This window comes from Epargyreus clarus, unplaced genomic scaffold (genome assembly GCF_041222505.1).
Source record: "Epargyreus clarus isolate Ecla_fem2 unplaced genomic scaffold, WU_Ecla_fem_2.2 ptg000004l, whole genome shotgun sequence".
In the NCBI taxonomy this organism is placed as follows: domain Eukaryota; kingdom Metazoa; phylum Arthropoda; class Insecta; order Lepidoptera; family Hesperiidae; genus Epargyreus; species Epargyreus clarus.
The window spans coordinates 14,363,397-14,380,516 of NW_027332212.1; the positions used below are offsets into that span (position 1 = coordinate 14,363,397).

The following is a 17,120-nucleotide window of genomic DNA, read 5'->3' on the forward strand; positions in this document are numbered from 1 at the left end:
TTGAATTTGGACTATTTGGTATTTCTATATTTTTTAGTCTATGACATGTATCAATGAAGTGCGGACGTTTGTTGTGAGATTTGTTTCCTATTATTTCGCCTTCCGTCGTTAAAATTAATTCTGTGTAATGTAAATGACTAGTTAGGGAAAATCTTTTTTACTTTACTGCTAGGTAGGGTGTGTGGATTTTTTCTTAGAGTCTAGATGTAGAAATATTAGAATGTTTCTCGAGCGTATATTGGTGCCTCTGTTCTGCCTTGGAGTAGAAGGTGAATATTTTTTGTACATTATAAACAGAGCTTATACTGTGGGGATATATGTTTGTGTGTTTACATTGTATAATTCCTGTTGTCAGTTTTTCTTCGGGCGGTAGGAGAGGAGGTAGAGATTCGTGAAGTTGCCGCTGACAAGGGCACGAACGTAACCATCCCTTGTGGTGGGCTCCTCACTCTCCCTTCCCCTAATGTCCAGTGGGTACACAGGGGAAACCGAACACACCACGAAGTATTGGTAAGTTTTTTTTTTAATTAATTTAACAGTAGTAGCAATGTTTACTTGGGCACTTTTAGAGTCAAGGTCTTTTTTTTTCTTATCGCGTAACAGTACAAGTAAATTAAATTTATACTGCTCGATAAAACGACTTTGTACATTTATATTGATTTAGTATAAAATTATTTCCTATTAGAATCGGTTAGAAACATTTATCAGAAATCATTGTCGTAAGAAAAAAATCCGTTTAAAATCAGTGACTTGTAAAGTACAGTGAAACAAATTAATTATTTTAATGATGTAAATAAATTTCAATATACACATAATGTTTGACTAATTACATGGATTTTATATTACCGAAACGTTTATTAACTCAATTAAAAACCAATAAAATTATTTTAACTACTTTTATTACTAATTTAATGTTAATTATAATGTCAGTTTAATGTTAATCAACGAATTAAATAAAATAAATATAAGTTCATCTAATTTATGTTACATGTATAATTATTACTGTCTTTAAAAATTACGTAGATTTGGTTTGTTTGTTAATTTATCGATATTTATCTTCTTTTAAAGTACGTAACAACATTTATAAAAATGTACAATTTATAATTTATTTTACCGTATCAATTTACAGTTAAAATATGATTTTTTATAAGCATTAACTTCAAACAAACAATCATTCATTTTATAGTTATTATATAATGCAGTTAAGCAACCGATAAAAGTTGTAGTAAATGGAGCTAACAGACGTCCATAAATATAAAATATATATTTTATGGGTATGTTATTTATTCATTCACTAGCTTATTGAATTTTATAGCCCATATGGCAAAGTATCCTTATCCCTGTCTTCCACAGGTTCTCAGGTTCAAATCCATATGATTAATATACATACGTATTATATACCTATACTATGCGTGTTGTTTATTATATAAGCACACGCCCCACCTGATGTAAAATAATAACTAAAATATTTGGACACAATGACATGTAACTCCCTCCTTCCCTAAAAAACGTCATATTGGCTCATCATACTGTTTACCAAAAGGCAACAACAACAGCACTTTTATAAAGCTGATAGTGTAGCAGTACTGCTTTCGTGTCGAACCTAGACTCTAGACAGGTAGGCCCTAGAGGGTGCGTCTGGGCATGGCACGCGCAGAAAATCCATGCGGTTACACTTACAGACAAGACACGCATAGAGATGGGCAGAGGGTTTAAACCCATCGGGAATAAACCGGGTTTTTACCCGGTCGTTGGGAAGAAATAGGGTTTAAACCCGAAAATGGGTTTTTATTCGGGTATTTACTATTTTCATGCATTAGATAAAACCCGGTTTAAACCCAGTACTGGGTTTAAACCGGGTGTTTTGCCCATCTCTAGACACGCATAATTTATAGAATTACTCTAAAATCCTGCAAACAAACCCTATGCGTTTTTGCGATAACATAATACATGAATATGACATTTGTAGATTCGCTAATTTTGCGTAAATATCCGTTCGGATCTTAAAAAAAATAACCTGTTGGTTAGCAAACACAATAATTATAACATTTATAACGTTAAGTTTTACAGTTCCCATTAATTTGCCTTAGGACTTATTAAACGAATCATGTTTTCATGACGCTAAAAACTTATAAGCTTATGACGTGATATAATTGAGAACACTTTAAAAATAACATTTGTAATGAATGCAAACATGGTGGGTACAAATGATTTCACATGATATTTGCACAGGCGGTTCACTTGCAATTTTATTAGTGATACGAAACAAATAACAATAGGTTACAAAAACCTGTTTGCGGCGAAGACACACTTGTATAAACAATGATGGTATTTACTGAACGCTACGCGTGTTACACTCTAGCGTCTCGTATTTTTATTTTAAACTTTCGATATAAATAGAGAAGTGTTGTAATAGCAAGAATTGTGACTGCTTAAATATATAACCTTATCACTCCCACGTTTTCAAACCAATGAAATCTTGTGTTAAAATCCGTCAGGGCGTTTGGATTGCAGGGCACGCCAAAAAAGCATACATAAATTCATATTTTATACATACTTACGCTCGAATCTTCTCTTACATTACCGTCTGCAGTCGAATCAAAAGACTATTCTTGAGTATGACGTGTAATATAGAAGTATCAGAAGAGCATGCGACGATTGGTTACGGCCACCCATGAACGTGTTTTTCGAACCCCACATAGGAATGGGCTAATATCTAGTATCAGCTACATTTGCGTTCTTACCCCTAAAGACAAAGTAAAGTATGTAAAAATCATCTCTTACTATCCCATCCAAACTAGAACATAATACACAACACCTAGCCACTTGAAATTGCGTTTGCAAAAACAAAAAACAAATAATTAAATAGTAAAATGTGATAAAAAGTTTGAAATTACTATAAAACGAGTAAAACTCTCGAAATGATATTTTAGTGCCGTCATATATATAGCGTCGCGTGCACATAATACAATTATTTCCTTAATACCAATAAAACTGCATAAATGCGATATAATTTATACACGTGGGAGGGAGGGCTCGATACGAATCGGTTTAATAGTAGAGTATTAATATAAACCGCCGTACCCGAGTGGCAGAACGGTTACGTCACCCGTTTGATACGCAAAGGGTTCCAGGTTCGCTTCCCGGCCAGACATATGTGAATCTAGGTTTTTGTCTATGTGGGATGACGGTTGCCACTGCCTAGGAAAACCTATGGAAAAAGTGTGTGAGTATGTGGATGGGGCTAAGTCATTTGTAAGCATTGTATTGTCTGTCTCCTCGACTAATAAACCCCAATTTTTGTCCAATCTACTTTAACGTGAGTACATCTGGAAATAAGCGTTACTCGAAAACTTGAAAATGTACTGAAGAAATATATGAAGTTGAATAGGAAAAGTACGAAGTGTCAAGTAGATAGAATCGACTTATTTAAGTTGCTATGACGGACGAAAGGCCTGGCAACCACCTTAAACTACATATACAAATATATACGTGTGCTAAAACACCGCGCGTGAGGCTGTCTATATATACTCCTTAATACAGGCTTTTTTACCCGACTGCGTAAGATAATGTTTTTAAGCGTATATATTATACACCGGGCTAAACTGCTAGTCCGCTCTGAAGTTGTTGCGAGCAGGTGTAGTCATACAATTTGCTATGGCGACGCGATTCATTTCTATATTCAGAGCGGACTAGCAGTTTTATACCTATGTCTCATTCTTTTGGCGCTCAGTGTCTCTAAAGTATCACATATTAATACATCAGCTATATTTAATAGTAAATGTGTAGTCTGCTTACCCTCATCACTTACTAAGTATGGTATTTATAAGTGCAACGTCTCGACGTCTCCCTATTAAATATTCACTCTCAAGTTGCAATACAATACAGCCTGCTTTCCACGATGTCGAGATTAAACCTAAGATTAAGCTATTTTACAATCATCCTTTAATTATGTCTTTGCGATAGATTAGAATTTTTACAATAGATAAGCATATGTCCAGAACCAGAGCTCACCATTTATTTACTATATTCAAGTGGCAAAGGAGCGTCCAGTCCACCTCATGATTAGTGGCTACTGCCCATGGACATTATCAACCCCAGATAAGATTCCAGTCCTACCTGAGGTCAGTTACAGATGCGTTAGAACTAATGATGTGCCGAGTCGGCCATTTTTGGTATTCGAGTACTTTAGTACTCATATAAAAAAGAATCGAGTCAGTACTCAAGTCCAAAGTATTCACAAAGTACTCGAGTACTTTGCACAACATACAGTCCAATAGCACGGAAGAGCAAAAAAAAAACGCCACTCACTACACAAAATTAAACAAGTTTTTACTTGTACGACTAGTAGGTGTAGTGTACGAGTATCGTCAGTATTCGAGTATTACTGGTACTCGAGTATCACTATTAGTACTCGAGTATGCGACCTGACTCGGCACATCTCTAGTTAGAACTGAGAACTAAGTTGGAACGCCTCGGATAAGTATGTCTCCCTTACCATACCATACAAATCGGAACACAGCAGCGTTTCACACTGCTGTAAATAGGATGAAATAGCTACTCCTATATTATAAAAAACTCGCAGAAGATAATAGAAATTGTGTTTCTTCGCATGTCCACTAATTTGGGACGCCTTTTGTATTTAAATTAAAATTAACAACAAAACAACCAACAAAGCACAACAATGGTTTTGTAAGAATCGCTTAAAACATGATTACACAGAATATTAAATCATTTTCGACCTTTCCTTTATTAAAAGTTAAAGAAAAAACAAAGCCAAAGTTCATTTATAACTAAATTAAAGATGGAAGCTTTTTATAAGTTGGAAAGCGGAAAATGTAGCGAGGAGTAAGGCTGCTAATAAATTAGTTATGTTTCGCGTTTTTGTTAATTAAATATCTAACGTTGCCTCGAATAATAAAGAATATTTAAGAACGAGAAGAAGAAGATAGGTGGTTATTATGTACCGTTTATGAGGTCTATTACTTCTCGTGATAAACCTCAAAACAAATAAAAATACAGGCGTACTTAACACTGCTGTTATAGGGCTGAAATAGATTGAGCTGTGGTATCAGCGTCGAACCAATAATTTGCCAAATTCAACATGTTACAAGATTAGGCGATATTCGAAAACCAATGGCAATGAAATTGCAATGAAACTAATAAGAATAGGTAGTATGCTGTTGACGCTTGTATTACTAATTGACCGATCTCTTCATTTGGCAGGACAGTAGCTATACATATTTCTTTAGCATAAACTGTTAACAATCACGTTGAAAAAAGCTAACATCGATACAATTACAAATTATAAATCTCTGCTTGTGTTTTCATAGTAGCTCTACTACTATTTTGTAATGTAATGTGAACACTTGCAGTAAACCGAATCATAAATGTTGTTAAGATATTTTCTGTTTGTTTATATGTCTGCTCCATGTCAATATTTCACCGCCCTTAATAACAATCAATCTATCAGTTGTTTTGTTTGCTAAAGACCGACATTTAATAATTCATACTAGAACTTGTACAATTTCAATCTTTGGTATTTCAATATTTGAGTAGATCGAATAATAAAAACGGGCGTATTATCATCATCAACCCATAAATACTGTCCCACTACCGGGCAGGGGTCTCCTCTCAGAATGAGAAAGATCAGGCCATAGTCCACCGCGCTGGCCAAGTGCGTATTGGTAGACTTCACATACCTTTGAGATTTTTTTTTAATCTCTCAGGTGTACAGGTTTCCTCACGATGTTTTCCTTCACCGTTTAAGCAAATGATAATTAATTTCTAATATGCACATAAATTTGAAAATCAGAGATGCGTGCCTGGAATTTGAACCTCGGACCCCTCGATCGAGAGGCCGCGTTTCTTAACCACTAGGCTATCACTGCTACTAAAAACGGGCGTATGCAGATCTTGAATTCTCATTGAGTGACGTGACACACTTTTACAACATCGTGTTACTTATTTAAAAAATAGGAAGAACTATTTGGTCAGCTTAAAACCATTGTCATTATAAAACTTTAAAAAACTTATATTTATACGACTCGTCTGTGAACAGTCGTAAAATGAATTGGTCGATGTCTTAATTTGGCGGAATAGCGTCTATTTATAGCTCGCTCGCAGATGCTGTGTTGGCTATCTGATTGTTCTGACTAATGATACGTTATGGAATGTTGCAATTCATTGTACTGATACTTGATATTTACTCAAAGATTGCCATATAATTTTCCCTATTTTAAAACTTATTAAAATTCTTACTGTCATTTGTAAAATATTTCTATTGTTTTTAGAGCTAAATCTAGCGATAAGGTAGATGGGCTACCTGATGAGAGAAGTCATCGTCGCCTATAAACATTTGTAACATCATCGCGAATGGATCGCCCGCTTTGGATGAGAGCTCTTTGCACCTTTATCTCTTATGTCAGAGCGCATGTTATTTCTGTTAATATCTCTAACTTCATTTTCCTAATGCATTTAGAAAAAGCTTTAGAAAACACCTTCCATAACGAGTAAGTAATAAATTGTTTAAATTAAATTCTTCCCAAATGATCACAAATTCTCACCGTCATTTATATTGAAAATCTAATTCACTTAACTTTCCAATAACACTCCAATCCTTCTTTCCCAAATAGAGAATGTTCTTCACGTATCGTCTGGATGCTGTCACAATCGATACTAAGTAGATTAGGTAGTCTTCGTTCCCTGATCTGCGATAGGATGAGGTTTCTCGTTTTGTAGCGTTTACACAGATATTACTACGTATTCGATAATTTTATAATGTCTTGGCTAGGACTCTGTGGTTTCATAGATGTTTAGATGAGAAATTAAGGTATTGATATTTCTTCATAATAAACCATTATTATTCATTATTATTACTGTATGGAACGAAATTGAGTTAATATAAATATTAAAAATGTGAACAATTAATAAGTATTATGCGTATGTGTCGTTTTTAGGCGTAAGCTTTGATCATTTATGAATCTTTGTCTATGTTCAATAAATTACTATCACCTTTACCCTGTTCTATCTACATTTACGCTCTGTATGACTTTTACGAAGGATTTGATATTTGTCGCATTTAAAAATACAAAAAAAAAATTCTAAATATCCATGGTTCAGTACTCCTGTTCAAATAATTTCAGCCGGTATTTAAGACTGACCTTGAATACTAAAGTGTGTAAATAATAGAAGCACAAATATCCAGTTCTTTTAAAATATCAAACAGTCTCTGCAATTATTTGTACAGATTTCAAACAGTTGGCGTAATTTAATAAAATATAGATTTTGGTTTTATTTGTCCATAAAACCATATTCTACAAATTCAAGAAAGGTATGACTACAACTATTCTAAATGACTAAATTTTAAAACAATACTGTCCTTGTCCAAGCTCCCGCCAAAATGGATATAAAATAGATTAAGTGATGGCACTCGGGGAATTTGATACGGGACGGAAGGAAGGCCGGATAAATCTTTTTATATCGTCCCATCACCTATAGGAATATTTGAGTAAGTTACCGAGTGAAAGTATGGGTTTTATTTTTTCATCGTCCCTATAGTGACCTACCGCTGGGCTGATTCTCCTTATGTGATTCATATGCGAGCCACGAACGAACAAAGATAATTTCGAATTCCCAGAACCGTTTCAGAGCAGCTTTAAATTCCTGCGTGGAATATGGGAATATTATACCATTATATATACGAATAAATCGGTTATATTTCGTATTCGTCTAAGAAAAACCTTTCATTGGATAAAAATTAATGGTTCGCCGTTATTGGATTTAGAATAACATTACAAAACTAATCAAGCATTGTCAACCAAAGCAAACGTGTATGAACAATTTCATGTCATTTGGTTTGGGGTTAACTGCTTTAAAATTCAGTTGCAAGATTTGACTTTCTTATGCATACAAACTAACTAACCAAGTTAAAAGCTTGTTATAATTACTGAACAGTCAAATTGAATATTACAATACGTTGTTTAATCAATACTTATTCTGTAAGGAAAATACCTTATATAGAATATAGATGCTATTTTCTCGTGGTCGTATGTCTTCACTAAATTATAGATCCCTAGACAATTGAAATAGACAAACACATTCAGCCCGATTTTCTGAAAACCTATCCGAAGCATATTTCAGTGTATTGTTTCTCCAAATATCTTCCCGTCATGTTTCGCTATTATCCCCTCAATGACCCTAACGCTAAGATTTATGAGCTCTTCATAAAATTTTAGCACCAATTGCCCCTGATGTCTGGGTATCCGTTGATTGTCTCCATTCAAGTGACGCTTATCTCGGGCTTGTGGTCGGTAAACTTCGTCCTTGTATTGCATTTGCTGTGGTCATATAGGATAAAATAGTCCATTGTTTACTTTTAGAATTTGATCCAGTTAACCACAGACTGCTAACCATTCGAGCTATGCTATTTTATCTAAATATATTACTTTAGTCTTGAACGTCTGCGTCACTTTAATCAGACATTCCTAAAGATTTTTTATATAATAAAGGAGTAACAATCGAGTATGCAGTCCACCAGACCGTAAGTGGCTACTGCTGCCCATGGATAATCAACCCCAGATAAGATTATATTCCTACCTGAAATCGTCTACAGCTGCGCCGCTACCTCTGTCCCTTACTATACAAATTTATTTGAAGACTATTGATTATTACACAATCGAATACTATTTATGTATTGAAGAGTAACTTCGTGATTTTCCACCATCGCCAAATCTATTTATGTTTTATGGGAGCACTTCACGCAGTCATACTTTGATTGAAGGTTGTGATAAGACATGCTGACTCATATGAGGCATTCATACTTACTCCTTAATACTATTTGGGAACGACTTCATATTAAACTCCAGATCTATATGGAATTGGTTATAAATATCCATGAGAGGCCGTGTCAACCTAATCATACAGACTAAAATATCTTCGGCTGCTTCTATTATTTTCAGATTTCACGAAACGTTTTCAATTCTATTTTGCTGGTTAAAATTATGGATTGTAAAGTATTGATGGATTGTAAAGTTTATAACATGGTTCAATAGTTATGTCATCTGCATTAGTATTGTCGTAGTGGTAAATGCAGTGGTCAGGTGACCTGACTGCTTGTTTGTTCACTATTAGTTTCCATCAAACCAATTCACAATAGACACTTTGTAAGGTTGTTATGCAAATAAAGAGAAATTGATTGATAAATACTTGCAGCATTAGCGCTGTACTCTAACCCGTTACATTACATGAGTTTAACATATTTCTTGATATTTATTCTTACATTGCTGAACACTAGTAACAAATCTTTGCAATCGAATCCAGTAGTCGATATTTTACATTTGCATTTAGAATTAAAATTTATTTTTACACACAATCTAACGTTAAAATGGAATTAGGGTTTTGTTATTGTGCATGGATGCATCTGAACTTCCAAATTGGCAATTTTCATATTGAAGACAAATATTTCTATTTACTTTTTATACATTCCCTTTTTCATAAGGACTATAGCAATATGTTCTTACAGTTAATAACATTTCGAATGTATAAGAAACCAGGGAAATTATATACAATAGCTAAAACGGTGGTTTAAGCGTGTACGAGCATGAATAAAAAGATATTCAAACGCTCCACATTGTGGAGACACGTTAAGATATAAAACATTGCTTCTCTGTGTGGTTATTTTTACGTCTGTAGTTTGAAGGTGCCCATGCTTTGTCTCAGCAAGACAATCCCGGAGCTCCAACACTAAGGTAGAGCTCTCGGAACGGTGTTATTGTTTCCGTTCAAACAAGATGAGCGTGGAAATTGCACGCCGAGATGGAATCTTGTGATGCAACTGGACGACTCTAAAAGATTGGATCGGTGGGGTGCAATCGAATTGGATTTGATTGTAGTCTCACACTTGGAAGAAGGTTGTTCCTATTTTGGAAAGGTGTCACGTGTTAAATCCGACTTTCTTGCTGTTGCTGTTTTAAAAATGTCTTTTAAGTCTCACCGTTAGGAGATGGGTCTTTCTGTTTTTAACTGTCCTATCAGAGTATTGCGTACTTTTGACATATGTTAAATTTTCTTGAAAATGTCATCCTTGGCAGATGATTGTTTTTGTATTTGAAACTCTTCTTACATGGTGTTAAATATTTCTTACAATTTGAATATCTTACAAATTGAAGTCTTATCCTTGGCAGAAGGTTACATCGTTTTCTAAAATGCCTCACACGGTCATAAATGCTCCTAATATACCTTGAATATGTTCACCTTCGCATCAACGAAAGTAGCCAATTATTATTCGCCGCTGAACAAAGGCTTCTCCATTCGAGTGTACTCATGAGCCGCTCCACTAAGAGACTGTAAATTGAACGAGTTCGTTTTTATCAGTGACAATGAGGCGCCCTCGTGCGGTTGGGTTATCTGCCACTCCAAGGGTAATGTCACTGTTCTGGACGTCTATAACTTGTGGGCTTTCGATTTCCTAATGTGGCCCTGAAAATCTAAAACTAGAGATGTTTTATTGACTTATACTAATATTTTTTTTATAATATACGAGTAGCAGACGAGCATGCAGTCCAGCTGGTGGTAAGTGGCTTTGCCGCCCATTGACATCTGTAATCAACCCTAGATAGGATTAGATATTCCTACCTGAGGTCGGTGACAGATGCACCGCTACCCCTGAGGACTAAGCTGGGACGCCTCGAAAAAGTATGTGTCCCTTACCACACCCTTCAAAACAGAACACAGCAGCACTTAACACTGCTGTTATGAGGCAGAAATAGGTGTGGCGGTGGTGCCGCCGGAGTCGAACCACAAAGGGTTCTACCACCTTTCAGACTACTATTTTATAATTGTTATTCCTTTCAAACCAAGACAGCCTTTGTGGTTAACGTTGAAACGTAACGTTTCTGAAGTTTTCAAACAGTTTGAAACGCCATCGGAACCGCAGATAACGTCAAACTTTGTGACACAGCGAAACGCTATATATCTCGTTACTGATTTACTGGCAGTAATAAGCAAGTGTCGTAGCGAACTGTTGCTTGTCTGCGATATCGAACTTTGAGAACAATTTCGAACATTCATGATAAGTTATGACACTTAATAAATCGGTCAGCAATATTCGTACTGTAATGGTGACACAAACTGGATATTTTACCAAGCTTTTATTAGCTTGACCTGTGTGTGTGTATGTAATGGAATTTTTGAACTCTATTTTACCCACTTTGAACGGTCCGATTAATTTCGGTTTGTCAAGAACCGATGACAATACACGATTTTAATAATTTTTCTCATTCCCGTCATTTCATTCTCCTCATCAGAATCGTCAGGAATCAGGATTAACGATTATCCATGTGTGATTTTAGCGTGTTTGTTAGTTTTTAAACTATAATTATTTGTTTTATAGAACTAATGCAGCTAAGAGTCCTACAAGAGTAGAGACTTTGTGGAGTAGGTGGTAGTAATATATTCATTAAGATATATTCAGGTATATTAAGGTATATTCAGTAAGAGTTTTTGGTGTTGTAGTATGTATAAGTACGGCTGTTCCTCAGGTAATATTGATGAGGTTCCACTAACATAGGTCAAATCAAATTCTACATGATTTTTTATAAATATTCTGCGATGTATATGATAATATTCATGTGACTGAATGACGCTTTATTTCAAATATACAACCTGAGATGAAAATTTTATGATTAAACTGAAACATTTACAATATCATTACAAAAACTTTCACAACAACATTTTATCATAACTCTAATTATTAAGTATCATTTATTACATAAAATACCACACCTAAATGACATAATTTGGATCCGTAAAGCTTAAGGTACATTTAAATCAGGGTATAAGCATCCACAAGAGACCCTTGGCAATTTGGAATCCAAACGAAAACGGACCACTAATTATTTCGGAGGGAATTTTGGGTACTACATTAGGGCTCGACAAGGACAAAACTGCGATGCGACGCGATGCGAATTCGCAACGCAGAAAATTGCGATGCGAATTGCTGCGATGCGATATCGTGCGGCGTAGCGTCTCTCAGGGTGACCTACAACAACAACCACTGTGCGATGCGAATCAATTCGCAAGTTCTTGCGATGCGTCGAGGGAGCTCGCAGATTTTTGCGATGCGACGTCGCATCGCAGTTTTGTGTACGAACCCTTAATTAATGCTATCCCAACTTTGTTTAGTGAAATAATAAGTTTTCTCTTGAATCTTGTCTGCGCCGAGGGCTCTCATCGCAGTAGGTAGGGAATCTATTTTGGAAATTGAATCTTGATAAAGAAAATATTATTATAATAAAAGCTCTGAATTGTGATAGTTTATTGGTGTATTAAATATTCCTTTGCTAGGAGTACCGGAAGAATTTATGATATTTAGGGTTCTGTGCCCAAAAGGTAAAACAGGTAAACGACTGTCGCAGGGCTTTATTCTTGAACAGTTAGATAGAAGCTTGTTTTTTTACGGACTGTAGGTATATTAACTTTCTAACACCGTTTGGTGCGTACGACGGTATGCGACCACACATACCGCCGTCCTTCCCGGGGTAGCATACTGGACGGTTCGAGCTCCCACTCTTGCCGCCCGTAACCCCGAAAGCCCCTTTTAGTCGCCTCTTACGACAGGCAGGGGATACCGTAGCCCTATTCTGGTCCCGAAACTACAGGGACAGATAGGTATATTAACTATGGCCGCTTTAACAAAAACTAAAATGATACAACTTGGTAGTACCTACTCCGTGTGTAACTTGGAATCGCATTTGGTCATAAAATCATTTTGAATCTAACAGAAGACCAAAGCCGAGCAGTGGGACAATAATGGGTGCATGATATAAGACAATGTATGTATTTTTGAAAAAATATTTCCGACACGATGTAACGTACTAAAATGTGCGAATTTTCAGTTTAATCGGAACGAATGATCTATTTCCCATTTATAAGTACATCTATCTGCGCATCTAAATATATATTTACAATGATTCGAAGTTTTCACAAAGCGTCTATATAAAAATATTTACACATTTACTACATAACAAGCTCAAAATTGAATAAAATGATCCCCGTCATAGAGGGGTTGTTTAATAAATAATGCATTTATGTAAATTTGCTTGGTATCGTACTCATATACCACTCGTATCTTGGAGGGGTATGGAGCCAGGAGACCCGTCGGCTTGCCATCAATAAAACAATTAACGTTTTAAAGTTCAAGGTTCGATACCTGCAGCATCATTTACATAATTTCTTCCTGAAGACTTTGTCATATCACGCATGCAGTTGCTCACACGCGTGCTATTCATGTCCTATCGTTTCATACATACTTTTCCTGTGATGTGAGTCACAAGTACGCAGGACTGAGACCGCAGCGAGTTCAATCACTCGTTTGGATGAGTTATGCGTGACATGAAAGAGGTCCTTATAAGATTCGTACTTGCGCTGTGTATTGGTGCAAAAGATGTTAATAGATAGATATACTCGTATCATTCCTACCTCATTTTCTCCACCGATCTGTTTTGGTTTATGATATATTCCAAATTAATATTTCAAAGCTACTCGTATGTGTGGATACTACGATATCTGCTACGAGGCCTACGAGTGACCACGTACCGTAATAGATTTCGATACCACTTCGATATTATCATCAGATATCATACTTATAGTGTGTAGCCGGCCTAACGTATAAGTAGTATTCCATCATGCTCGTTTAACTCCCTATAATCTCTACATCAATGGGACGGATTATTACTGAACTAGAATATGCACAGTATTGCACAACTACACTCTTTTGTTCTTCGCATGTAATCATCGATACCACAAAACAACATGTTGTTACAGTGCATTGTGTTTTCACTATTAAAAAGAACGTCGGGATTAATCATGCTATGATTTGACGGCTGACGTTTAAAGGTGGTAGAACCCTTTGTGGTTCGACTCCGGCGGCATCACCGCCACACCTATTTCTACCTAATAACAGCAGTGTTAGGCGCTGCTGTGTTCCGTTTTGAAGGGTGTGGTAAGGGAGACAGACTTTTCCGAGGTGTTCCAGCTTAGTCCTCAGGAGTAGCGGCGTATCTGTGGCTGACCTCAGGTAGTCATCTAATCCTATCTGGGGTTGATTACAGATGTCCATGGGCGGCAGTAGCCACTTACCATCAGGTGGACTGCATGCTCGTCTGCTACTCCTATATTATAAAAAAAAATGTTGAGAAGTTTCGTTATTACCTAAGATACCCGTATTAATTTTCCGGGTTCAATCCTTAGTATAGCTATAGATACCGCTATGGCACGTTATTAATAAGCAATCAATCCAACTTTTGCCTACCAAAGATTGAAAGACAATTTCTGATATTATGCAGAAAATAGAGATCCTAGGGGGCATTTAGAACCCTCTGTTGTTTTTAACCTCCAAACATTTTTCCATCTAAACATGCAGTATTAAATTCTGCTGTTTGAGGGTTGTAGTAAGGGATACTTATCCGAACACAACGTCAGAATGTAGAAATGAGTCTGAATATAGAAATGAGTAGCGCGCCATAGCAAACTGTATGACTACACCTGCTCGCAACAACTTCAGAGCGGACTAGCAGTTTGACGCGGACTACATCTCTCTTAACTTCTCCTCCCGCCTTAGTCCTCAAGGGTGTTCTGATCTTGTTTGGGGTGGGTTATAATAGATGTCCATGAGCGGCAGTGGCCTACCATCAGATGGCTATTTGCTACTTCTATCTTTATATATACAGGGTTACTGATAACTCGATACATTCCCTTGGAGGGGTAAAAGTAGAGCTTATTTGCAATAGGTTTTGTCATTAAGTACCCTAGCCGATAGTGATTTGTTTTTGCGATATTCAAGTTTTTGTGTTTTTATTTCTAAGTACCGATTTCAGGCAAAAAATAAAATGCTCCTAAGTGAATGTCCTATTTTGATCCTATTTTTGTGCATAATCTTATACCTAACATCGCAACACTTCCTTAAAATGACAATACGCTGTAGTAGTACCCTTAAACTTTACGTTATGGAGGTCAATTTGTTAGAGTTCAATAAAAAAACCCTTTTTATTTCCACTTCAGAGTGAATTAGCAACACGCAGGATGCAGCGCTTGCTGGACCTGCTCCCAGAGTGGCTGGACAAGTGGCGCATGGCCGTCAACGTCGGTAAGACGGTCGCGACACTTTTCAGCCGCAGGCGTACTATGCCGCCGCCGCTACGTTTCCGTGATCGGGAAGTAGCTTGGCAGCCCACAGTTAGGTACTTGGGATGTCACATTGATCGCTCGCTGCACATGCATCGCTGCGCATGAGGCCTCAGGTGGACCACGTGATCCGACAGGCCCGTGCTGCACGAGCGATGCTCCGACCAGTGCTGGCATCTCATCTACCGACCCGTACTAAACTAAGGGTGTACAAGTTGTACGTCCGATCACGCCTAACTTACGCGGCGCCAGCATGGTATGCTCTGGTGTCAGAGTCCAACCGTAAACGTCTCCGTGCCGTGCAGAGCCAGGCCCTGCGAACGATCGTGAGGGCGGGCCGCTATGTTCGGAACGACGTGTTGGAGCGCGACCTCAAGGTTCCGACCTTGGACAGGTTTGTGGCCAGGTTGGCACATCGTATGTACGCATGCGCCGACAATGGGCCACATGCCCATCTGAGAGGCTTCGCGCCGCCTCCACGCTCGACCCCCCGACGGTCGCCCGCTCCCTCGTGAGCTCGAGGGGCAGGTGTCCTCCGACCATCTGGAGGACTGAAAATCTGCACACGCAGCCTAGCACAGGTCACGCAGAGGACCGACTGCTGCACCGCTGCCTCACGGCAGCCCACAACACCGGTGGGCAGTGTTACCCACTGAGGAGATTGCCCGGGCAAGGAGGGATCCCTCGAGGCCCGCAGACCCTGCGCCAAGCGGCGAAATCACGCCGCGGCATAGGACGACCGCTTTCGTTCATTCGTTCGTAGGAAGTGTTGCGATGTTAGGTATAAGATTATGCACAAAAATAGGATCAAAATAGGACATTCACTTAGGAGCATTTTATTTTTTGCCTGATCTCGGTACTTAGAAATAAAAACACAAAAACTTGAATATCTCAAAAACAAACCACTATCGGCTAGGGTACTTAATGACAAAACCTATTGCAAATGAGCTCTACTTTTACCCCTCCAAGGGAATGTATCGAATTATCAGTAACCCTGTATATATTTCTTATGTGCGTGTGTATGTCACGGAACTCCTCCTAAACGACTGGACTGATTTTGATGAAATTTGTTGTGTGTGTTCACGGGGACTTGAGAATGGTTTAGATTCACAATTTAGTCCGTGGGAAAAGGTTTCTTTAATTCATTTTTAATTCGTAAATAGTTATAGAATCGGAAACTATGCATTTGATCAAGTGATGATCTTTAGCAAAGTTGTTGTCAAAGAGCCCACGAGGGTTTGGGAGTTGGTAAGACCAATTTTTGACAGATGGCACCACTGTCATTCCAATGCGGGTACAAATTATCCGTTTTATGTATGTCATATTATTTCTTTAAAATGCGGGCGAAGCCGCGGGCACCACTAGTATTAATTTAAAAAAGAAGCGTCGCATGCGCACTTTCTGCGAGGATGTGACCCGCTGACCGCTGACGTCACAATGGGCGGCAGTTGTCACGCAAGGTCGCACGCTAGGGAGACAGCTCACACGAACAGATTGCTCTGTTGTTGTACAAGGGTCTCTGTGCTTGTGTTATAGTGCGTTCTGTATATATGCGAAATGAGGCCACCAAATGGTTTAGTGAGTAAGAAACTCACATAATTCAACTTTTGCTCCTAAAATGGTCGGGTACCTTTTGAAGATTTCCTCCAGAACTAAAAAAGGTAATATGAAGGGAAATTACACTTGTTTGGGTTATAATTTTGAGGACTATATCATACATATGCATTTTCAAAAAAAAATAAGTTGATTTTAATCTAATTACAAAAAATATATGGTGGGTATTTCCATAGGATATTTAAAGAACTTGCTAATGATACCAAAAAGAAACCTTGAATGTGAGTCCCACAAAAAGTTTATGAAGAAGTCGTTGCTATAAGTTTTTGCATTAATTATGCACTTTAAACCAGTAGGTATCGTATTGTGGATGTGCATAGCGT

At 37.5% G+C, this 17,120-nt stretch overlaps 1 protein-coding gene across 1 annotated transcript in view; it reads left to right on the top strand.

Annotated features, from left to right (window-relative positions):
* The first annotated feature begins 50 nt into the window (after window positions 1-50).
* The window catches only part of LOC140757641 (contactin-1a), a 63,563-nt gene continuing 46,493 nt past the window's right edge, over window positions 51-17,120 (top strand). Inside the window, exons 1-2 of the mRNA XM_073093496.1 lie at window positions 51-269; window positions 356-510. Of these exons, the coding sequence (XP_072949597.1) occupies window positions 221-269; window positions 356-510 (204 nt within the window). The 5' untranslated portion in view covers window positions 51-220. The remainder of the gene's footprint in view (window positions 270-355; window positions 511-17,120) is intronic.